The 24,329-nt window shown below is 41.9% G+C and overlaps 1 protein-coding gene across 1 annotated transcript in view; it reads right to left on the reverse strand.

Moving 5' to 3' along the window:
* Positions 1-1,338: 1,338 nt before the first annotated feature.
* PDE6D (phosphodiesterase 6D) overlaps positions 1,339-24,329 on the reverse strand; it is a 33,904-nt gene continuing 10,913 nt past the window's right edge. The window contains exons 2-5 of the mRNA XM_027751092.2: positions 8,531-8,619; positions 5,235-5,360; positions 4,334-4,439; positions 1,339-1,969 (exon numbers count right to left, since the gene is read on the reverse strand). Coding sequence (XP_027606893.1) covers positions 1,888-1,969; positions 4,334-4,439; positions 5,235-5,360; positions 8,531-8,619 — 403 coding nt within the window. The 3' untranslated portion in view covers positions 1,339-1,887. The remainder of the gene's footprint in view (positions 1,970-4,333; positions 4,440-5,234; positions 5,361-8,530; positions 8,620-24,329) is intronic.

Below are 24,329 nucleotides of genomic sequence, written 5' to 3' on the forward strand. Positions count from 1 at the left end.
CCCCATCTTTCTTATGGGCCCCCTTCAAGTAGTGGAAGGCTACAAAAAAGTCTCTCTGGAGCCTTCTCCAGACTGAACAATCCCAGCTCTCAGTCTGTCTTCACATGAGAGCTGTTCCTCCCCTCTGATCATTTTTGTGGCTTCCTCTGTACCCCCTTCCAACATGGGCAGAATCATCTCCCTTGACCAGCTGGTCATGCTGCTTTGGACGCAGCCCAGGATACAACAGGCCCTTAGAACAGGCACCCAGGGTAGACTTAGTCCCACTGGGAACATCTGTCCCTTTGTTCTGGGTCCTGGTTGTAGCTGAGCCTGGCAGAGGAGGTGCCTGCTCCCTGTCTCTGCTGGAATCTCCCATGCATCTGCCCTAGAACACACAGAGGCACCTGCTCTCAAGACCCTCAACCTTTTTAATTTTTCCTGTTTGGATACCTTTTGTTCCTCCTCTGACTGAGGTACCACCCTCACTGGGTGTCATTCATGCTGGGTGCAGTTTCAGTTGATGTCTTTGTTTGAAGGCTGGCCTAGGATGGTTCATGCTGCTGCCAAGACTCTGCCCTGTGAGTGCCACAGGCTGAGATCCTGTGAGGCTCAAGAGAAAGCTGCTACAGTGGCTGGTGAGAATTAGTGGTCCAGCTTCAATCCCCCTAAAAAATATTTACACTGTATCCCTCCCAACTACACCCAGGGTCTGAAATGATGCCTTTTATGTCCCTGGGACTCCCGAGAAACTCAAGCCCAGCCACAGGACAGGCTGACCAAGGCGTTGAGGGATCATAGAGCTGTCTGGATGTTTAGGAGCAGAAGATGGAGATGCTCCTTCCCACGATGTCCATGTGCTAGAGCTGGTTACAAATGACAGAGGAAAGCAGGGCTGGAGGAATCTGTCACAGCAAAACTGCTGCTGTGTCATTAAAGCCTCACACACGTGGGGATTGTTGGTGTCATCAACTGCAGCCCCAGTGGAGCTCCAGGGAGCTCAGCCCAGCACGGGACTGATGCTGGTGACCTCAGGGGAATACAGGTTTTCCAGAGGGCTTTGAGTGTCCCCAGGCACTTCAAACAGCAGAACAGCGTGTGGAGCTGCTTGAAAACTGGTGACAAAGGGACAAAATGCCACGAGGGATTAACAGACAGAGGGGAGGCCAAGGAGAAGCCTTGGTCAGAGCAGTCAGGACACCTTTCCAACATGGCCAGCTGGAGGAAGAGAAATTTAACCAGGACATGGGGGGTATGGAAGAGGCAGGACTGTGGAAAGCCCTGTGCCGCTGGCTTGAGTGACGGGAGCTTGTGCCCACTGAGAAGCATTTTTGTAACAGAAAGGAAAACACACAGAACTAACATTTCTTCCCTTCTTTGGACGGTAGGAATGTTTTAATTGAGAAATTTGTTTTAATTACATTAGGTGATATCACAGTCTATTTTACAAGTTCAAGGTAAGAGGATGTGTGGACCAGTTACACAGAAATCCAGCAAAAGGATAAAAACCTACAACATGAGAAAAATGAAAAGGTTAACTTAATCCCAAAAGAAAAGCATTGAGAGTTTGGTGTGAGTGGAAATGGGAGATTATACCAGGGTCCAGAAAAGTAGAAAGGATGAGACTAACATAATTTACAGTATTGGTTCTGCATGACCAATGTTTGCCCGTGTTCAGAGACAGCCTCTCTTCCCCAGGGCATCTCTGAGCAGATGGCCCCATCTCTGAGGGTTTGGTCTGGTCTTGTCAGAGGAGAAAGCAAAATAACTGATGGGCAAAGGTCACAACCCACGTTGAGCTGGTCCCCAGGGTCACCGCCTACAGGAGTGTCTTCCACTGGATAGTCGGGGGGTTCTGCACCAAGAACTGCATGGAGGAAAACTAAAACATCTCCAAAAAGCCCCATCTCAAACGTAGAAAAGTCTCACTCTGGAAGTGCTTACGAGAAGATCGTCATCATAGAATTTGGTTTCTATAATAACATTACCACTGTGGGAGGAAAGGAGGAGAAAGGAGAGGCGTTAGAAGGACACACAGACAGTGGACAACAACTGCTCCTCTCCACATTCCCACAAGCCTGGGCTCACACCTTACCCACCCCACAGCAGTGCAGCGAGCACCGTGTCCTGGGTCAGTCAGGACTGAAGGATCTCCCAAGCACATTCCTACGTGGAATGTTCCCTCCATCCATCCCTCCCCTGTCATCCCCTCTCTGGGCACAGTACTGCTCAGGCTGCAGAGTGCTCAGACAGCAAACTTCTGCTCACTCCTGTTGCTAAAAATAAACTAGCAGTCCCAGCACCTTCAAGGCCCCTCTCTCCTGCAGGAATTGTGAAAACCAATCGGAATTCTTTTTTTATTCCCTATCTCTGTCCTCTAGTGCTGAGCAAGCTACATCACCCAATTTAACATGTCATTTCCCTCAAGAAGTGCTTAAATACAAACATGCAAGCATATTTTATACAAACTGCAGTGGAAATGTGGATTTGGGTGTGACAGAAGCTCTGAGGATTTAACTTGCTGACTTTGGAGACTTTGGTAGACAAAAGTAAGAACTTTTGAGACCATTACAACACCTGGACACCTGAGCAGTGTGATCTAACCATGTCTAAATAACCTGGCTCTTGAACACCAAAGCAGCAGCTCCACCTCTACTGTGGCTCTTGGTATAACACTGGGAAAGCTGCACCTGCTGAGCGTAAGGATTTTGCTGTGGTATGGATCGTGCTGGAACTCAAATGTCAGGGAATGTTCTCAATCTGATAGTCAGTCATCCTGGGAACTCTCGGTGCAGTGCCTTGATTAGCACCAAGTATCACATCTCCATTGTCTCCTGCTATGGGAACACTGAGAGAAACATGAGGTCTTTGGGAATACCAGAAAGTGAGGGGCTCTCCAAGTCCTGGCAGCTGAAAAAGGCTGATTTCTTAGGGCCACAAATTTCCCTTTGGATTTCTTTGGGCTGGGGGTTCTAGTGAAAAGCCTCAAAAATTACTTTAGGACACCTCCACTGAATAGAAGAGAGATCTTGGCTGCCCACTACAAGTGGACAGACTTCAGGGAAAGAATGGGACATGGGAAAATCCTCAAGGTCACTTGAGAACTGGACTCTCTTGATTCCCAGTCCTGAGGATGTCTTGATTTCCTGAGATGATCAAAACCAACTTGTCAGATGTGCTTGTTTCTTTATTCTGACTCCCAAATCTGGCTCCTCCTGTACTGACTGACAGCTCTGGGAGCTGAGGTGTGCAGCACCTCTGAGGTTCTGAGCAGGCTGTGCCAGGAGCACTGTTGGAACACTGATGCTCCCCTGAGTCCACCCTCTCTTTGGAATGTGCTGGGAGTGGAAATCAGTGATGGTAGTTCCCATCCCGGTGCCTTCTCTATGCAACTGGCTTTCCTCCAGACAGGGAGCCAGAGGGAAAATGCTGGAGAGGGAGGTCTTCCAGAGGACACAGTGACCTTGCAGTGAGCCTGCTGCTCCCAGACTGCCTCTTGTTGGCAGCGGGATTCCCAAACCCTTCTGTCTCTGCTGGCAGCGTGCTCCCTGTGTGCCTGCCAGCACCCATCTAGCACTGCAGAGAGGGTGGTTACCCTTCCCAGGGGCCTCCCTCCAGGAGCCTTTTCCATCATCCCACCCAGGCTGGAGCCTTGCTGCTCACGCTCAGGGCAGTGCCCAGCATGTGTTCCTGTGACACATCTGAGGGATCACTGACCTGCTCAGGAGTCCTTGTGTGAAGAGCAGCCAGGAGCAGACCTTCCTGAGGAAGGTGTGTGAATCTTACTACAGGTGCCTGTAAAATGACTGTTTCCTACCTGTTAAGGGTGTTTTAGCCCCAGATACAACTCCGTATGCATGGTGTATAAGCCAATTTAGAGACACAAAGCTCAGCAGAATGGTACAGTGATGAAACAAATACTAGAGGAGCTACTACAGCTGATATATTGCACAAATAAAACCATCTTGGACAAGAGTCAGTGATCAATAGCTGACTTGAAAATGGCCCAGACATCTGCTGGGTTATTTTTAACCCCGCATGTAAGGGGTATTAAGCTGGAAAACATTTTGAAATCCTTTCATGGTTCCCCTTTCAAAAAAATTAAGCAACTCTAAAAAAGGATCAGTTCCACTTTCTCCAAACCTTTACTACTATATTAATGCAAATTGGACCTATGGGAAGGAAGGTAATGAGGTTAGCTTAGCCTCTTTTATCTCTCAACAACTAACAGTCGTGAGGTGATGCAGAGTTGGTAGCAGTTCCCTCTCCTCGTTCCCACTGTGGCCCCCAAGGAAATGCCACACACTGCTTTTGCTTTGCCTGCTCTCAGATTCTGCAAGGCCAAGGCACTCACGTTAAAACATTAGCTGGCATCATCTGTGATTCAGGTGCTGCCTCTATCAAGGACTGCCAAGTGTTTGTGGAGTTAGGAATCACAAAACCGAATTCAAAGAACCATTCTGCAAAGTAAAAAGAAGATCCAGAGGCATTTGAGAGACGATAAAATCCACAAATGGTCCTTTTGCTTTTCATCCAACAGGCTGGGGAACTCCCTAAACTGTCCTGCTGTGCTGCCAACATTTTACATTTAAATTACTTTGTACAGTTTAAGCTGCACTGAACCCTGCCCTCCTCTTAGAGCAGATACTCCCTTTCTAGAATAGCTGATGGTACTGATTAGGTCACACTATTTCCTTAGCATTCAGTGGAAATTTCATCACACCTAATTGGGAATAGGGAAACCACACTCCTCCCCTTGCAGACATCCCTCCGATCCAGTTAAGTGTGCAACTGGTTGCCCAGAAGACACAGGGATCAATGTTTTATCTGCCCCTCCTCCAGCCCAGATTAAGAGTCAGCGGGGTCAGACGTGGAGTCAGAGGCAAAGAAAGGTGGTGGCACTGCCTTAGCCCAGGTAAACCAGAGGCTCCAGCCTGGCAGTGGCCAGCACTCTGAGGAAGAGGCAGGAATTCCAGTAATAGGGGACTCTGAAATAACCTGTTTCCTTGCCTCAGGCAGCTTGTGGTGGATTTATGCCCTCAGGCATGATTACCCAGCTTTTTTGCTTACATAACAAAGTGTTAACACACTTATGAAAAGCAATCCCTAATACTGTGGCCCATTAGTCCTGACAAGATGAGTGCTTCAGTCTACTCTGAAAAATTAAAATCACCATGTCCAACCCATTTTAGTTTCTCTAATCCCCACCACACTGGGTCAGTCCCTGTGCTGCAGCACACAGAGCACATCCATACCTTCTAGACACTGCCCTTTGAAATAAACTTTCTGTTCCAGTCGGAATTTTTCCATTTGTTCTGCTGAGGAAAAGTTTAACTCCCGAGACACTGCTTTGCATTTCAGGATTTTTTTAGGAACTCGAGCTGTGAAACAGATAAAGAAGCATTATTTGGACACAATAAAACAAACCCAGCTGCTGCAGGTACTATTTTTCTGCACTTTGAAATAATGATTAATGCTAGTACAAGATCATAGCAGCAGGAGAAATGCAAACACAAAGGACTTTGTTTTTACATTTGCAAGAGTGAAATCCAAGATGCAAACAGGTTAATACCTTGCCCAGAGCCAGGAATTTTAAACTTGGGACAGAACCAGGGATACAACACTGATCTCTGAGTCTCCTGGTTCAGTTGTTTGTTACTAAACCCCATAATTTTTCAAGTTGAAATATGAGATGCAACTTAAATTTTTACTTTAGGAAGTGTGTGGAAGATCACAGGCAGCCAAAGGGCTGCTTAGCACACCAAACCTGTGAGCCCTTCCCACTTCTCCTTCCCTTTCACACTGTGCATCCCCAGAGAACCACAAACGGGTGTTTCTCAGCCCAGCAGCACTTCCTGAGCCACCTCAGAGCTCTGGGAAGTTGTCCTGCAGAAGTACACAAAATGCCTGTTCCTGACACATTGAGACCTACTCAGGCTGTAAAGCTGGGACCACACTAGAGTGTTTAAGAGAGTAATTTGGCAATCCAGGTTTCTGGGCCCTTGCAGTGGGTGAGACACCAAGTGGCAAACTGTACCTTGTAGATATTTCACAAAATTATTTTCTTGTAGAGGTGGAGGAGTAAGAGAAGGGACAGCTTGGGAGCACTGATTAATATGCTGAAAGGTCCTAATCAGGAGAATATGGTGGAGAGTCAATATAGTAAAAACCTCCCAAGCCTGTCGTGTTTCAGTGGTGTGATTGTGCATAATCCTTCCTGCATATTAGAGAATGTTTCATGTAAATTTATTAGAAATAAAGAGGGGAGGGAATACAGCTGGCATGTGCTTTATGAGCCAAACTGTTCCTAAATGGAAAGCATATAAAAACATCCATGAAGAGAGAGCAGGCTGGTGTTTAATAAAAAGAAGAGTCTACCAAACCCCAGGCAAATCCATCTAACGTAGAGCAGTTTAATGGAATAGGACCTTGATATGAAACCAATCTCAAGAGCTGGAGGGTTAGGGAATGTAAGGCAGCATCCTATCCCATGGAGAAGCACACAGCCCAGAGTTGGTTAGAAAAAAAAAAGATAAAAGAAGAAATTAAAAGTGTAAGGGAAGAGTGTTAAATGTAAAAGCTCTCTAATTATTTTTAGGGTTCTTTTTTTTCAGCATAGAAATCTGCATGGCACCATCCTTTACTCACAAGTACAGACTACAGTCTGTTATGATAAATGTCCTTCTGCAGTTAAGTGTAAAATGGCTCATTAAAACTATTCTGCAATTTAGTAATTACATTTCTTTCATCCCCAAGACAGATTGCTGAGTGTGTCTGCTTTAATATTGTAAAACTACAAAATAAAGGATTACTTTGAATACAAGTAGCACTGTGTAGTCTTTAAATAACTTATTTAAGAGATTTTAATTTATATTTATACCATTAAGCAGAAAATTTTAACTGAAATTATTTACTTAAAACTCATTTTACTTTTATTTCTCCTTTTTTCTATTAAAAAGACAGGAAAGAAAGAAGTTTGATTCTCATCAGTTAGGTCCATTTTAAGACATGCTGGAATACAGGTAAGCATAGACTTAATCCTAAATTTACTACTGCTTTTTGTTAACTTGAGGATATTCTACACGTGCACATTTATTTAAGCACTTACATAGTTAACATACATTTAGTCAGATGCTTTATGCTGATTAGATTAGAAATGATACATTTCTTATTTATCAAGCAAGTCATTTTGGGTCCAACTGTACTTACTTAGAAACTGCAATTCAATTAAAATATCCATATCATTATGTTTCCATATAGTTTAATAAAGCTACCTTAAATATTGAGACATGAGAAAGCAAGCTATCTTAGCCAAACTGATTTTACATTTCAGACTACAACTTTGCTTAAACCATGAAAGGACTATTTGTATTTCACGAATGAAAGCTGGCTCTGGTGACTGGGAACAACACGGGATTCTGTAAGTGCTACACCTCAGCAGCTTACTCCAAGATCTGCTTGCATATTGGAAGAAACTAAACTTCACAGATTTGCATCTCCCAAATTGCCTCCCAGTTTTGAATGCCCTGTCACTGAATTGAGTTGACGGGAAAAGCTCCTGCTGTCAAAAGCTGGTTTAGATGATTAATTCCAGTTTCAGGTGCTCAGGCAGTGATTTTCACTACTTAAGGCAGCTTAATGTTAAGGCTTCGGCAGCAATCCAATACCACATTAATATTGTTTTTATTTCATCTAAGTGGTAATAGTAAGTCAAGGCAGTAATACAGTATCATGATTTGAAACTTAAGAGTTCATTTTATAAAGAAATCTGTACTTAAATCAAATAGAAGTCGTACTTAAAAAGCAAATAGAAGTTCTGTTTAAAGGAAATACATTTTATTCACTCTGCTATATATTTGGTTCTGTTTGCTATGTTTAGCCTGTGATTTGTCCTGAATAGCCACAAAACATACACACACACAAAAGTACTATATAATGACTTTAAGACACACATGGCCTTAATTTTAAAACAATTATTCTGACTGCCCTCATTGGTTCTGTTGCAGGACTGTACCAGAACTGCATTTCCTCACACCTTCTTTTAACTCACAGTCAGATTATCCCCCTTTGCTGGATGCCTCTCGCCTTTCTCAGCCTATTTATTGAACATAACCTATCCACCTCAGCTTTCTTTTCTTGCTAAGCCATACAAGAATGGCTTCTTTCCTCTGTTCTCCAAAGGAAGACTATCCTCCCATCCATAATCTTTTCAGTGGCTTCTCCTAATAGCTCTCCTCTGCATCTGTTACAGGTTGCAGTCATCCATCTTCTAGATGGATGAGTGAACTGCACACCAGATAAGGTCTAAACAATTCCTTGTACAATGGGCATTAATCTCAGGCCAGAGTATGTTTTAATTAATTCCCCAGGCTCCTCTGATGGAGATGAGGGTTCCTTTTTAATATGTGAGGAAAATCTGAGACACAGTGAGGTGATATGACTGGCCCAAAGATGACATCTGTCCTTCAGAGTAGGGGTATGTTTGTACCTCAGGTGACCCAGAAATGCAGCACCACCCAGCCCCAAGATGCACAGTAAAGTCACACAGTACCTTCATGCTCCACTCCAGGTACAGACAGATCTTCTGTTCCTTGCCAGAGGATTTTCCCTGTTTCTGCATCCCGAAGGTTCATCCAATTTCTGATTGGGAAGCAAATAAGGAAAACAAGCCATCTACACCCCTAAATGCTGCGTGCAGTATTCTTGGCTAAGCTCTGAAATAGGCTACTCCAGCTGAGTTTCAATCTCATTTTCCGATTCCCAGGAGGCCAAGGAAAAGAGATGCTTTTTCCTAGAAAACGAATGAACAAACCAACCCCTGACCAGAATGAATTCAACAAGAGTTGTATAGCCACAGATTTAGTTTTCACTTCAGACTGAAGCTTGTTAATCTCATTTATCATTTTCCGTTGCTTCTAGAGGATAAAGGCAGTGCCACTGAGCTGCAGAGAAGCAAGAGCATTGCTAACAATAACAGATAATTCTACACAAACAATTGTTGTTCTCCAGCATTTGAAAAATGCTAGAAAAAGGAGTGCTTCCTACAAAACGTTATAAAAAGAGTAACATCCAATCAAGCTCGTTTTCTTAGCCTACAAAATATTAATATCACAGGTTGTTCTATTGCCATTGACCTTGTAACTGCCACTCATGGGAATTCTTCAGCTGCTGAGAGCTAAGCAGAGAGAGACCTTCTCTTTTCACTCTCAGCAAGTGAGGCTGTGCCAGCTGTCAAAAATCCCAAATCAGTGAGTTAGTCATTAAAGTTACAGGCAAGTAGGAAATACTCTCGTATTTCCAAAGGGACAATTAACAATGATCTTAAGCACGCTTTTGAAAAGTCTTCCCCATAGGATAAATCAGACATCAACACCTCAGAACAAGGATCCTGCATGCCTGCCTGATGCCATCCTGAATGGGGACAGACCCATCCTTAAGCCTCCTGCCCTCCTGCTCCACAGCTCACCAGGGAGGCTCCGGGGATTCACCAGTGTAAACACCAGAGACTGACCGGAGTAGGATCTCTGAGATGAGCCCACACAAACCAGCGCCTTTCCAGGAGTTCCCTTGGGCTGGTTTATGGCAGCACACCCCTCGTACTCAGTACTTCCTGGACCAACTGCTCAAGGGACTGAGTGGGGAGGCAGAGAAGCAGCAGAGGGACAATATGGACCTTGACGTGGGTATAAATAGGAGCTGTCAGAAATTTGCATGCTAAACTCATCCTCTAACACACACAGTTTCCAGGCAGACAAACTCGTCACATTGATCACATTTTTCCAGAGCTCCTGGGAAGAAACAGATGCTTTAGCAAATTTTGCATTACAGGGCAATATTTGTTTTAAAATTACATGTGCGGAGGAAGGAAGGGAAAATGGTCACTTCACACAGATGTGAAGATTCTTTCCCTTCCTGAGGGCTGGCCAGACTTTCCACGTCCCACTGAAAGGACAGGAGGGAATGTGTGCACAGGGTCTGTTTACACACAACTTAGCAACAACTTGGAGCATGGGAAGAGGGAGCGTGGGGCAGCCTGCTCATGTCCTTCTAGGCCTGTTCTAAAACACATAACACTTTTTCTGGGATTAAGGCAAAAATGAAAGGGGGAGAGGACACATCCTGGCAGAAAGCTGGAAAGTGGAGCTCTCTCCCCAGCTAGCAACCCAAGTCAGAGAGAGAAAATGAGTAGCAGAATGGCAAGAAGAACCTGCAGCAGGGCCGGACACTTCACATGATGCTGGCTGGAAAACCCAAAGTCCTCAGCCAACACAACCTGCAGGATGGAACTGCCCCAACCATAATTTAAAATGTCCAAAAAAATCCACCATTTTCCCATACATCTTCCTGTGGACAAACATACAAACTAGCCAGGGTGAAACTATTTGCATAGAAAGCAGTGTGCCATCTATCAAATGCCATGTACGAGGGGAAAATAACAAATGAGACAATGTGAGCATCTCACTGACAAACTCGTTTATCTTCACGACACTCCGTGATGCAAACACTCTTCACTATTAGCTGTACAGTAATTTAGCAAATTGGGCACTTGAGTATCAAAAACAGCTACCTCTAAAAAATGATCTTCACAAGTATATACTTGAATTTGTTCACTATCAATACCAGTGGGAGTTATGAGCTCACAGGTTTGGCCATTGGCCGTGTAGTGCCAAACTGGGCAGCAGACAAGTTCCTCTGAGCTGGAGATGAAGCACTAACCAGAACAGCAAACCCAGCTCTGCACAGGAACTGATCCAGCCTCCCAATTGCTCTATCAGTACTCTAACTAATGGACTATTCCTTTTTCCTTGACATAAATTGCCTTGCCTTCCTGTCCCTCTTCCCTTATCAATTTTTGGAGCACCCTGCAATCACATTTACCATTTTCAAAAGTATTATATTAGGAGTGCCCTTGAGAGAGAAGTAGCCTGACAGCTTAATTATTATCCTTACTTGAAATCCACAGTTATAAAGTGTTAGTGACCTACTATTTCTGGAGAGAGAAAACACTACTGTAGACTGCTGACCTCTGTCACTTCTCCCTATCAGGATTTGACTCTCAATCCAGACCAAGAAAGGTGATACAACTTACATTGCCATACTGAACAATGCTAGACATGTTAACATTTCGGGTGCTAGACTTCCATAAAGTGCTTTCTGGCTTTATTTTGTATTGATGTTCCACTGTAAAAAGTAAATCCATGCAGGACAGCCTGCCCCATGCTTTGTATTCTGTCAAATTAAAGATGAAGAGTAAATAAAAAGCTCAAGGCTATACCCTCCTGATGAAAGCCTGCCTTATGCATGCAGCAATGCATGCCACAGTTCCTAGAAAATATCTTGTATTGAAACAATCTGAATAGGGCCAACCTGTGTAAATTCCACATCAAATGAATACAGGTTTGGTGTCAGCCAAAGGCTTTCTGGCCTTGTCAGGTGCATGTGATGGTTCAGGACGTGCTTTTCCAACTTCTGCAAATGAAAAAAATGAAATCAACCTGCTAATCAGAGTGTATACACAAAACTGAAACATGTGGACCCAGGCATATTTTAAAGGATCAGAATACTCGAGCCAGTTAACAAGTTTTTTTCCCAGTAACTGAGCTTTATTAAAAGGGAAGAACAAATCATTAGGTGTTAAAAGTACACACACACAATCTTCTTCTATTGGAAAAAACCACTTCATGTACAAGAGGTTAATTCTTTAAAAAAAAAAAAATCTATGTTTAAAAAGACACAGGTATCTGAAAAAAATCCTAAGTCAAAACTGAGATAATTTATAAAACTTAACTGTAATGGGATTAAAAAGAGGCAGAACCCACCACAAGTGATTTCTTGACAAGGGAATACCTGACAAAGCAGCAGCTGTACTGCTTACCTAGTTAGCAGCTTATCACACTATTTCTGTCATCTTGGATAGAAAGGCTGCTACTAGGACATACCCCCGAGTGAGGAAAATGGAGATCTTGAACCAAACCCACACACACTGTTATCTTCTAATGTGTTTAATTGGTTTAAGATTCTTCCACCTCAGCATGAGAGATATTGTTACTAAAAATAAAGAGTGCTCCATTCCTGAGCAGCACTGGAGGTCTGCAGGCAGGATGAAGAGGGCATTTTAAGCATTGTTGAAAAGGAGAAAGTAAATTAATATTGGTTTAATACAATTACTCTTTTTGAAGAGGCTCATGTCAAGCCACCTGGCAGGCGTAGCTAAGAAGAGCAAGTAGAAAGCCAGGCAGTTACAGCTTTGTTAGTATATGTGGGGGGAAAGGAAGGACAATAGAGTACTTCTAATTCAGTTTATCACTCTCAGTCACAAGAACACTCTTACACTGTTAAATTTTCATTCACCTGGATTTTGGTGGTTTTGGTGGTTATTTTGGAAACAATGTCTGATTTAAGACTCAATAGATCAAATGCTCTTCAATCCTGAAGGCAAGAAAGGATTAGGCAGAACAGCAGAAGGAAGGGTGTTCTGTTGATCTATTTATATTCCACCACCTATTGGGTCAGCAAAGTCTTACATAAAAGCTTTGTAGTAGCTGGAATTCGACTTGCTTTATATACACGACATGAATTAGCTTCCTCACAGACCTACTTTGCTTAGCCTGATGAAGGGAAATGGTTTGTGCATTTCTAAATCTAAATTTTGCTGTCTTGAATACCTCTGATGTCAGAACAGAAATTCTTTCTTTTTTGTATCTGTCACAGAGATCACTTTGTTCAAACAAATCAAAATGTACATCCTTATCTTTTAGTGCTTTAGCATTGCAAAAGATTCCCTTGTATTACCACACTTGTAATTAAGAATAACCTTGAAGGAAGAAAGAGTACAAACAAAAGTCATCACTGAAGTAGTATAAAGTTAAAAGAAGTTTTGCCTCAATATCCTTGACTGTTACTGATATGGTGTAATGTTTAGCACTTCTTGAATATCTCAGACTGCAGCAAACAGTAGGTGTCATTTCTTTCGTTAAAATGATCCATGTTTCATTTTATTCCTTGCTGTCTATACCGTTCTAAAACCTTAGGAACTGCTGCACTCTTCTCATTCATAATAAAAGGAAGCCTAATGTTCATAACTCCTCCCAGAAAGAAGGTCTTTCATGATCTTTGCCAGCTTTTTTTTTTCCCCCAAATGAAATGCAACATTAAGAGACTTGTCCTATGGGACAAATGACAGAAAGAAAGTGGAGCTGAAAGCCCTGACCAATTCAGACTTACATCTCTGTTGAAGACCCAAAAAAGCCTCTGAGCTGGACTGATCAACTCTCAGTCCTGATTTTACACTGCCGGTCATGAAAAGCAGACACAACCGGGTGGTCATGACATGGGTGAGCAGGTAAGTAAAGAGCAACCTTCAGGGGTCATATTTATATCAGACATATTTTCCCAAAGGAATATTTGCATCTCAGTTGTTTAAATCCAGTCTGAGGAGTAAGGACCAACATAAATTACCCAAAATAACTACCAAACTACAGGATTACTAAGTAGACCACCCAAATGGCCTTATGCTTCTCCTCCACTCATGCCATTCATCCTCTAATCTTTCCAATCTCTAATCTCACTTTTTATTACAACTCCCAAATCCCTCTTCCACAGAACTCCTAATTGTGTGCTTAAATTTAAGCATATGCACAGACATTTTGCTTGATCAGGCTCTTGAATTCACTCTGTTCACACTCAAGAGAAATGCTGCTGTTTGGTGTTTAATAAACCACAAGCACACATGCTGGCAGTGTGTTAAGAGAAAAGGAAACTGTCCTCCCAGCCTAAGCACAAAATTCAGTGCAAAATCCTATCTACTGAATGAGCATCCATTCATTCTGTGTAGTAACAGAAATACCAAAGCAAACACTCCAACTGGAAGCCATTCCTCAAACATTACTGGAGCCTTTGGGTATAGCACTGTCAACTTTCCCTGCTTTCAGACAGCAGCACACTCTCTTGAGTTCCAGATTAGACAGAAAACATGCTATGACAGCTCTTACAAAAGCAGGGCTTTTAAAAAACTCCTCTATTATAAACCAGCTTTCCTGGAGTGATGCACAAGATATGGGTTACTGTGCTTCTCCAAATGATGGGAGGTGCTGGGGACTGGAAAGGTGCTCTATTAAATCCTCAAATGGAAGGAAGCCAATTATCCCTTCAAAGCACTCCTGACACTCCTGTACTTGCTGCAAAAGAGCCTGCTTTTAAAGTCTCCTGCGCAGAACAAATTGCTGTGCAACAGAAGCCAGGGAGATCCACAGATTAATGCAAACCACATGACAAAATGCAGCAAAAATCCTCAGCAACCAACAAAGTCATTTCACAGCAAATTATGTAATCAGAAGGATATATTTAACAGCTACAGCATCACAGCAAAAAGATCAACACAATATCATACACTTGTATACTTCGAACTTCCCTTTATACTTTCTGCCTTACACCTTTGTGTGCAGATCTGTCTACAAAGATCTGGTATCACCACAACACATTTTCAGCTGACATCCATCAGACAGTCCTGGATAAGGCTGCTCTTGGCCCATATTTGGAAAGACAGTCAACAAGTTACTGCATACCATGTCAATCTTACCTTAACTGTAATAGAAAATGATGCTATTCACTATTTTCATCAAAATGAACAGTTAATACACTATTCTATAGCATCAGGTAACAAAATAAGGCACAGAGTTTGCTTTAAGTTAGTTTACATTTAATTTTCACTGTTGTCAGTTAACTGTCTGTAAATATTCAGAGCAAAATATCTCAAAATCTTACATATTTAAACCAGACTTGGTGACAGCTATAGTAGTCTTAACAAAAGCAGGTACTTTTTGTAAAAATCAATAAAGATGGAGAGCTCCTAGAATCTGGAAGAAGTGTCTGGCATGGGCAGGCAGGGTGGGAGAATGTGTTTTGCAATACTGCAAACTAAGCCAGGCTTCCATTTCACCAACTTCTCCTCTTTTCCTCAAATGAAAGGAGCAAGAAACAAATGGATGTACATTTTGAAGGAAGGAGTTACAGACCTAATGTCCGTAACTGTAGATGAAGCTAAGGGTCATCAGGAGGGGAAAAGGTAAAAAAAGAATAAATTACAGTAGTTTGCAAACAGTTGAACAAGGGATGTAGACACTATTGCTTCAAGGCTTATATCTCTGTCCAGATGAGTCTAGTGTTGTAAAAGCTTAACTCTTAGAAATTCCAGCAATTTTTGTCACTGCTGAGTATTAGGAACCAATTTAGGCATTTGCAAGTAACCTTTGATTTCTTCAGACAAAAGCAACATGTGACACTCCTGAACAGCTCCTGCCTGCAGCAGATGAGGAAATTGCCCTGTTACCCTGACATCCAGCAAAGGCCACAGGACAAGGCTTCCAGAGCACATGCCAGGCACTTCTCTGGGAACTAAGCTCAACCCCAAAAGACTAACCACTTCTAAGCTCTAAAAAAACCCCCCACAAACCCTAAGATTTGAGATCCCTAACAACAAAATTTAAAGTAAATCCCAAAATGCATTTGTGGTACAATGAATACAACATTAAAGTGGGAATAAGCTCCAAATCAAATCTACACACAAATCACTGGCTTAGGGGATGGGTTCCTGTCAGGGGGAGCAAACTGATCCGTGCCAGATCTGTGGAAGTGCTTTGTTTGCTACCATTAGAAAATGCTTTGTTTCCTCTAGAAATAGATGTTAAAATGGTTTCTAGAACCATTTTGTGCCAAATAGTGCCAAATGAAAGCAAGCTGAAGCAATGTAGTGGTTTTATGCTGCTTTCTGCTGCCTGTGTTTTTTAGGCTTTTCTTTGGCTTCTCTGAATAGCCTTGACAGAATTCCTTTATACCAATGCCTTAGCAGGAAAAACAACATAAGATTGCATCTGGAGATTGGTTTACAACCTAGGTAGTAAAACAATCAATAACTTAGAAAAACTCATCATTGCTTGCAGGACCATCTCAGAACCGTGAATTGCACAGAGAAAATGATATTCTTTTCCAAAGCAATAACAGCCAACTCCTCCCCGTCTCCCCAGCATTTTTAAATGGATCTCAAAAATTAGCATGTTAGAAAAGCCTGAGCTCGTGCTAAGAGCCCTTTGAATATTAACATAATTAATGTCATCAGTAATACTCTGAGTCTGCAGTAACAGCAGGTGAATCAATGGGAATGATGTATTCATCCAGGAAAAGAACGTGACCTTTAAAATCCATAGGGCTTTATCAGAACACAATTTTAAAGTGGGTTGCCTGTAGCTCAGTGGAAAGAACAAAACTAAATCTAACTAAGGAGAAAGCTAATAGACACAGCACATATACAAGGGAAACTGAAAATACAATTGAAACATAACCCACTGTAACCTCCTTATAGAAGATGCCTCATCTGTATCAAAAGGTGAGACAGGTTACAGGACAGCTTGAGGAGCCACATCCAGAATGCTTAAAATTAAGTTAAATTCTTTAACCCCCAAACCAATTTGGAATAAGTTTGTCCACTTTTTAATTTTAGCACATCAATTTTCCTCTCTGCAAGTGAATGCTGAAAGTGATTCAGCGATTGAAACAATTTTGTCTTAACTACTTTGGAACATTCAATCATTTAATCACAGATGAACTACTATGGTAAAATTTCAAGGTTCTCAGCAAAAAGTGAACTAGAGGGATTTTCATGGAAATAATCTAGGGGTTCTGGTGAATAACTTCATTTTCATAGATAAGGCTGCAACCAGAAACCCTCAGAGGAATTTACCTCCCTGTAATTTGTTATGGCCTATTGTTCTTTAACAGAGTTGAAATGCAGGATGTCACAACAGTCATGTCACAAAATTAGTTTTAATGGAATTAGGTATTTTAAACCTTGATATGCCTCTTTATTTTATACAATTATTCAGTTGTTTTAAAATATGCATTATATTGGCTTGCTTATAAAAGAAAGCTTGGCTTCATCTCATGTCATTTTTGCAACACTGGAGGATTGGATTTTTTTTTACATGTCTAAAAGGATCCTCACACTTCCCCATACTGACAGGGCACAGACCTGAGCAGAGGAACAAAGACTTCTTTGATCAAATTTTTAAATGGGATAAACATGGCTGCTTAGATGGCATTTTCATATAGTTTCACTTGAATGACCTGTAGCCTTGTGTGAAAAGTGGAGAAAAAGCAAACCTAAAAGGCTCTAAAGAGGCAGTTTTATCAGCACTGCTTGGGGCCAGTCGATGCCTTTGTTCCTCGAAGGCCTCTGCAATAATTTCTCTATTGAGCAAAGTGATGTTTATTGAGAATGGCAAAGCTGAGCATCAGCAGGTCCCCCCGCTGTTCCGTTTATCCATCCTCTGAACTCCAAGCAATATTTCGGGCTGAAAGTGTCCCCCTGGTAAAATAAGCAACTGACAACACAAAAAGCCTCAATGACTTCCAACTGCCACTGCTTATCTTGTGACTATGTGCTTTTTTCCCCATTAATGTTTAATTTCTTTTTTCTCTCCTTCACTTCACGTCTCTCCTCACAGAGCTCTCTAGCACACCAGCCTACTGAGCTCCAAAGACTACTTCTGATAATCCACTGATTTATCAGTTCAATGTATTTTAGAATAATATGTAATTTATAAGAAGTATATCATGTACTTCTAAGCACAGATCTGCAGATTGGAAATTGATGAGAGATTTGGCTTTTGCATGAACTGTGCTACCCGTTTGCACAGCTTCACACTGTCACTGTCATCTGCCTTGGGCTACCCCAGACAGGAGGCAAACCCATCAATTAACTAGAGACAGGATGTCCCACTGAATAAGCAATACACTACAGCTCAGTGATTAATATCTTAAACCATTCCTAGCATTACACTGTGCTTCAAAAACTTCAAACCGTGTTCTCAAAGTAGCTTTTTAATAACTGCCCATTGCAGACACTGCGAAATAAGCACGAAGACTTGCCCACAGCCACACAATGAATCAGTAAGAGAAAAGGAAAGACGTCTCAGGAGGTGTTTGGCTTCAAGACTTGTGCTTCAACAGACAAACTGCCTCTCCCTTTAAGCAGCCAGGAACTGTGCTCCCTGGCTGATGGAAACTCTTACTGTATCTTGGAGTGACTGCAGAAGCACAGATTGCTGCAATCATGCTGTGGGGTGGGTGCCAGTGGTTCCCTTCACTCTGTGTTTCTCTTGCTTTTGGTGGTTTCTCAGTCACCTTGTCTCAAAAGCAGGGTGATTCTGAATCACTGCCAAGCATTACTAGTGGAAGTGGGGAGCAGGAAGGAAATAATGAGGACTGCTTGCAGAATTAGAAGGACTTTTTAGTGTCTAAAATGGTGTTTTAAAGCAGGACAGCAAAATGGCTGTATTAGCTCTGACAATAGAAGCAAAATGGTTCTAAGCTAGAAAAATGTTTAAACCTCTGAAACTTATCAATAATATTCTTTTTCTTTAAGACAACATAAAAACACCAAAACTATAAAATAGGAAAGTCATGGGGGAAAATACCACATTTGTTCCTGTCTTGGTTCATACTAATTCAACCAGAGTTCCTGTGAAAATGCTTCATTCCCTCTTCAAGTCTGGACACTCAAGTATATTTTGAGCTCAAAGTGCTTCAATGAAGTCCATGTATGGGTCACACTTAATAACACAGGTTGTTTCTTCGCCGATTTAAAGCAAGTAGCCACCTTAGTTAAAAAATCTTGAAAAATTAGTGATGCCCCTGACACAAGGTTTCTAACATCCTCTAAATACACGTTTTCCTTCCACAGCATTTCACTGGGTGTGAAGGGGAGCCCAGTGAGTGAGTGGGAACACAGAATACATTTCATGTGTTCAAACCGTCCTCAAAATTGCCAGCTCTGGGAACTGCAGCAATAATTTTGCAAAAGGCAGTCAGCAGTAAATCTGAAAGGACAAAGTCTTGGGACAAATGCTACGGCTGTTCACTGCTGGCAGGGACAGGCAAGCTCCATTTGTACAAAGGGACCATCCATTTTGCACAGAATGACATTCAGAGATGACAGTCTAAAGGACTCCTAAGAGATGAACTAATATAAACATATTTTGCTGAAGTAAGTACAAACAGCCTGGTACCACCTCACTCCATTGGCCCCCTCAGATTCAGATTCCTTGAACACAGGGTGTCAGGGGTCAAGTCATGAAATTTTACAGAAATTGCCAAGTCTTGAAGCTGTCTGGTTAAAACACTACAAGTAAACTCTCTGTGCTAGGCAGAGTGGTGCTTCCAAACTGAATGCCACCAGATCAGCTCTATTACAAGGGTCCACAAACGGACTCATAACACTGAGATATTCCCTTATGCTGTATTGTAATGAACTATACTTTGGGATTAGTTGTTTCCATATCCATTCAAGCTTCCCAGAGTTGGACTGGAAGCAGGTAGTCACTGTGTGGAAATGTTCACCCTGTTGCATCTTGCCTTGTTTCCCTTTTTTTATTATATTCTTTCAGAATCTTTTGGGATCAGAGCAGGACAAAGTCTATGCACAGTCCTGGAATAAAAAACTTCTGAAAAAAACAGTAAGTTCCAGCAATAAGCTTTTCCTACCTTAATTTGCTTGAAAAAGTTTCCAGTAGTTCCAGCCTCACCAGATCCAGCTGAGAATGGGCAAGGACTCATTTTTCTCTTAATTCTTTTTTTTGCCATCTGTTATCACAGACAATTTAACATTTCAGTGGGAAACCTTTCAAATCTTAGACATCTTCCTGTAGCAGTTGAACTCCTAAACATCAGGCTGCCATCCTTCCTTTCACAAAATGCCATGCAGAAATGTGTATTTGTTTTGTTGGATCTCCTCTATGTGTGAAGGGTGTCTGAACACTGACAGCCCTATTGCTCCACTCAGGTTAAAGAGCAGACCTGTCAGCAGTGACACTGTGACTGTACCCCTGGCACCTGGAAAGACAGAATCAGCCTGGATGGGTCTCGCAGCCTCTGCCCAGATCAACCCCAATGCACAGGCCAGGAATACAGGATAAGGTCAACAAGATAGGCCTGCAGACTGCCAGCCCAGAAGTGCTCAAGCTCCCTACTGAACACCAGCAATGAAGTTTTGAGCCTCTTTGCTCTCTGGGAGCCATTGTCCTTATCTGTTATCTCCACCAAAGGAATAACTTGTAAAAAATATTGGCTACTGAGTTACACAGAGAGGTAAAACATTTCAGAAAAGGATGCAAATATACTTAGAAGAACCTCAAATGAGCTGGCATGATACTCTGCAAAATGGGAACTGAATCTTACTTAGGAGAAACAAATCTATGGGGAAGGCAGTTCGTGTGGAGTGCATTTTAGTTCAACCAAGATGAGCTGCTTGGTTTTCTAACACTTGTTCTATTTATTCCTCTACTCCAATCTTCTCAGTGTGACGTCTTTAACGAGGAGATCACAACATCCTCTGTACTGGCCAGGGAGATTAAGCGACACACAGACACACACACACACAGCTAGAAAGCAAGAGTCTTTGAGATTTAACACAAAATCTGTGCTGGTTTGCCATAGAGATTTGACATTTAAATGACTGAATAATGTTAATCTTCCACTAATACTAGACTGCTGTTATGAGCAGGTATTACAGGATAAACCCAAGCCATTTCCTTTCGAAAATATATTTCCTTATCACTGTATAAAAGATGTCTGCTGATTTTCCCCAGGGGGTTTTCTGTTCCTGGGAGATATAAATTAAATGATGGACTTGCCCATGCCTAGGTGGCACTTAGACCACAAGCTAGGGACCAAGGGGTTTGTTTTTCATTTTCATAAAGCTCGATAAATACACTATTCACTACCAGAATATCAGCTGATATACAATGAGAGAAAAGTCCACCTATTTTTGAAATTAGCAGTACCAGATTCTTTAGTGTTTCTTTACAAGGTTCATTGGAATAACAAGGATCCCAAGAACACAACAGAGATAATTAACCTCTCATTTCTATGTGCACATTCTTAAGAGACTGCGTTAGGATGAGAAGCAGGAAGAGAGAAAAGGAGATCACAGTTGAAACAAAAAGAGAAAATTTATCTCTTGTCAGTAGTCTGGCCACACTACAAAGCAAGTACAGACAGCAGCAATTTTTTTTTAATAGAAAAACTAACCAACAATCTTAGCTAGAAGTGCATAGCTGAATGCTCAGATTTGTGGCATTTCAATGACTCTGTTTTAATTGCTTATTTTCTATCTCTTTCCATTGTAAGACAAACAAAGATGCCATTGAGGATGCATCTCCCCTGATAAGGCAATCAGAATATGAGCCTGCAATTACAGTAATATTTTGCATAAAGGATTCCCTTATTAATCCAAAAGAGCTCTATTTCAAAACCCACTATTTTACTATGCTTTCATCCTCAACAGTGCAAAAATTCTTCTGGATTCTTTGTGCCTGAATTCCAACCAACTCCACTGGGCTTCCTCTCTGTAGAGAACCGTTATTTGTTCCATTTCCAAGGATAAAAAAAGCACAGTGCAGTAGCATCACTGGATGTCCAGCAGTTCAACAATATCTGGTTCTTCATACTACCATTCCTTTGGACTGCTGCCCATGCCAAAGATCAGCACCACATAGTTCACATATATGGGATGCATGTACTACCCAGACATCTCTGTTTGTAAAGCCTCCTGTCAATCACTCCTGTACTGCTATAAATTAACACTAATTAGATGATTAGAGTGTTAGCAGGACACAGTCCTGCCAGCTTGGTTACCTCTCTCAGGTGGATACTGTTTACTCAAAAATTTAATAGTAATCTCTGTTGGTAAAAAATATTTCACAAAGAATAAATATATAATCCATCTTTTAGTGGAATCCTTTTTCTCAGTCCTCATTGTTTAATGAACAAAACCCAAGCAAAAAAAAAAATCCCAAACTTTGTGTTTGACATGACGAGTTGAAACGTAGAGCCATACTGGCAAGGACTGTGACACAGGTCCTTGAACATCAAATCTAGCAACTGGGAGGGACTGTCACTTTCTAAAATCTTCTACAGCAGAAAGACTGGCCAGGGCAAAGTTGAGGAGTAGAGATTTTGCACATTTGAAAGACTTCTTACTTCTGCCCAAAGACTGGAAGAGGCTACAAGCACTGTACTATTATTGGGGAGAGATCCTGTTCTGAGCTGGCCCTTAAAACACCCCTCTCATGCACAGGAGGGCAGATACCCTTAACTCTTGATATACCAGCTACTGCAGCTACCACAAAAGTCTTCAAGAGCCAAAATTTTAAGGAACTCGAGTGGTAGCTTGTTGTTCTCCAGCAATCTTACATAAATGGTGAATGTTTGGTACATGAAAGCAGGCATCTTTCATACGAAGAGCTGTTCACCCACCTCTTTTGCATAAGGGACAGATAAGTAGTCCCCAGAGAGAAAGTCCTGCCCTTGACTTTTTATGTTTCTTATAAAGTTGCTTTTGTTTGGCTTTTGCTTTTGTCTCTTGCTGTTCCAGTGAATCGGGAAAGAGCAGAAACAAAACTGTGTTCAAAAGCATACTTTAACTTGTGCTGCCGAGAACAGAAACTAGGTCAGGGGAGATTTCAGTGTTACTGTCAAGTGAGGCTTCCACCTATACAGAACAAAGTAAAAAAATCACTACTGAAAAAAGACCATTTGCAAAAACTTTCGGGGCAAATCTGTAGCACAGTTCTTCAGACAGACATGTCTCGATTTCAGAGAGGTCTGTAAAAGGGGAAGAATTCATTTGTGCAAAGGACTTCAGAGACTCAGGGATTTTTATTTAGCCATGGAAACCTGAGGCTGTCTGCTGGCCCTCCAAATCCCCATCAGATCAATAAAGCCTGCAGTAATTACGTCTGATCGCTCCCGCCTTCCAGGAAATGAGCTCGTGAGTTTTATTCTAATTGTTAATAGGCAGGTGTTTACACCACCAAAATCAACTGTAACAGGAGCACTTAAAGATTCTTGCTAGCAGTCTCAAGAGAAGGTACAAACAAAAGGTCAGGCACTGGATTTCTCTGCATTCACACACTGATTCTGCCTGAAAACCCCTTATCAACACAATGTTAACTTTTAAACAGTACCTTTCTCTGGCAACTGAATTAACTAGGAGTTTGTCAGTGCATGGGAGTCAATCCAGACAAAGGCACAGAGTGAATTTAGAGTTGAGCTAACTATTCCTTATTTAACTTCTGCCTGAATGTTCTTACTCTGCATCAGACAGTCCAATTCCAAAGGTTTGAAGTAACTTGGAACTGGACACACTCATCCAGGGACAACGGTATGCACGGTGGGAAATCAAGCAGAAATAGTTAAACTGGAGTAAATTTTAAGTATATAAACCATGTGGTTTATCTAGACTAGAGCTTTTTGCAACAGCACAGCCACCTCTTCTGTGACACTGGGGAAGAAAAGTACACACAGTGCTTTATCTCAGGGCAGTACATTTACACTGTGTAGCTACATCTGTTCAAAAACCCCTGGCACCGACAAGCTCCATACTGACCAAGCCAGTTGGCATAAAGATGCTGTGTATTCCCTCAGGGTGGGATTACAGCTCTGTGTGCTATTCAGAAAAATAGGCCAGACAACTGAACTTCCTTTTCCAGGTGGGCTCATATGCCCTCTCTCACAAGTAATGCTAAAAAAAGACAAAAATGAATGAAATCCTGAGAAGATCCTCTTTATGTAGTTTTGAAAGCAAATGCCACTTGCAGCCTTCGGGGAACAAGTGCTACTGCTGCAGTAGGTCTGTTAATTAGTCTGTAAGGATTTGTGTTTATGACAAGAGTGAAAACTAACTATTGCAGCAGAGGAAATACTGGCTGATATACCTGCTGCTTTGTTCAGTCTCACAGGTGTGCTCAGCAGACATGCTCCAGCAAGGATGTGATGCTGGAGCTGGGAAAGCAGAAGTCACTCTGTTCTACTAAAGGTGGTTCACTCAAAAGCACCTGATGCCTTGTTTGAACATCTGCACCTTTAACTGCCCCACAATATCTCACACAGAGCACATCTCTTGCTGTTTCAATCCAGAGCTGTTCTGTAACCTGGGACACATCTACACATCACCGCAAGTTCTCTGGGAAAGCAACTCAGTATCCTTGAAATTAATTAGAGAACCGCAAGGGGATTTAATCTTATTGAGATTTGATATAAAACAGCATTTTGCCCTGGCACTCACACTCTACACCTAATAAACAAAATAAAAATTCAAATCAGCCAGAGAAACAGCTACAACAAGCACTTTCATTAAGTCCACAATGACAAATGCCAATCTCCTATTTGCTGACATGGCACAGCCGGGGAACAAGTCACTGTTTTCCTGGCATTAACTTAAACGGTTCCTTGGATGCACAATCCCTGTGGATAGTACTGGCCTGAATTTCACTGGAGCTACAAATACTTCAGTTTTG

This window comes from Pipra filicauda, unplaced genomic scaffold (genome assembly GCF_003945595.2).
Source record: "Pipra filicauda isolate LSUMZ 115617 unplaced genomic scaffold, ASM394559v2 scaffold98_size3848907_pilon, whole genome shotgun sequence".
NCBI lineage: Eukaryota > Metazoa > Chordata > Aves > Passeriformes > Pipridae > Pipra > Pipra filicauda.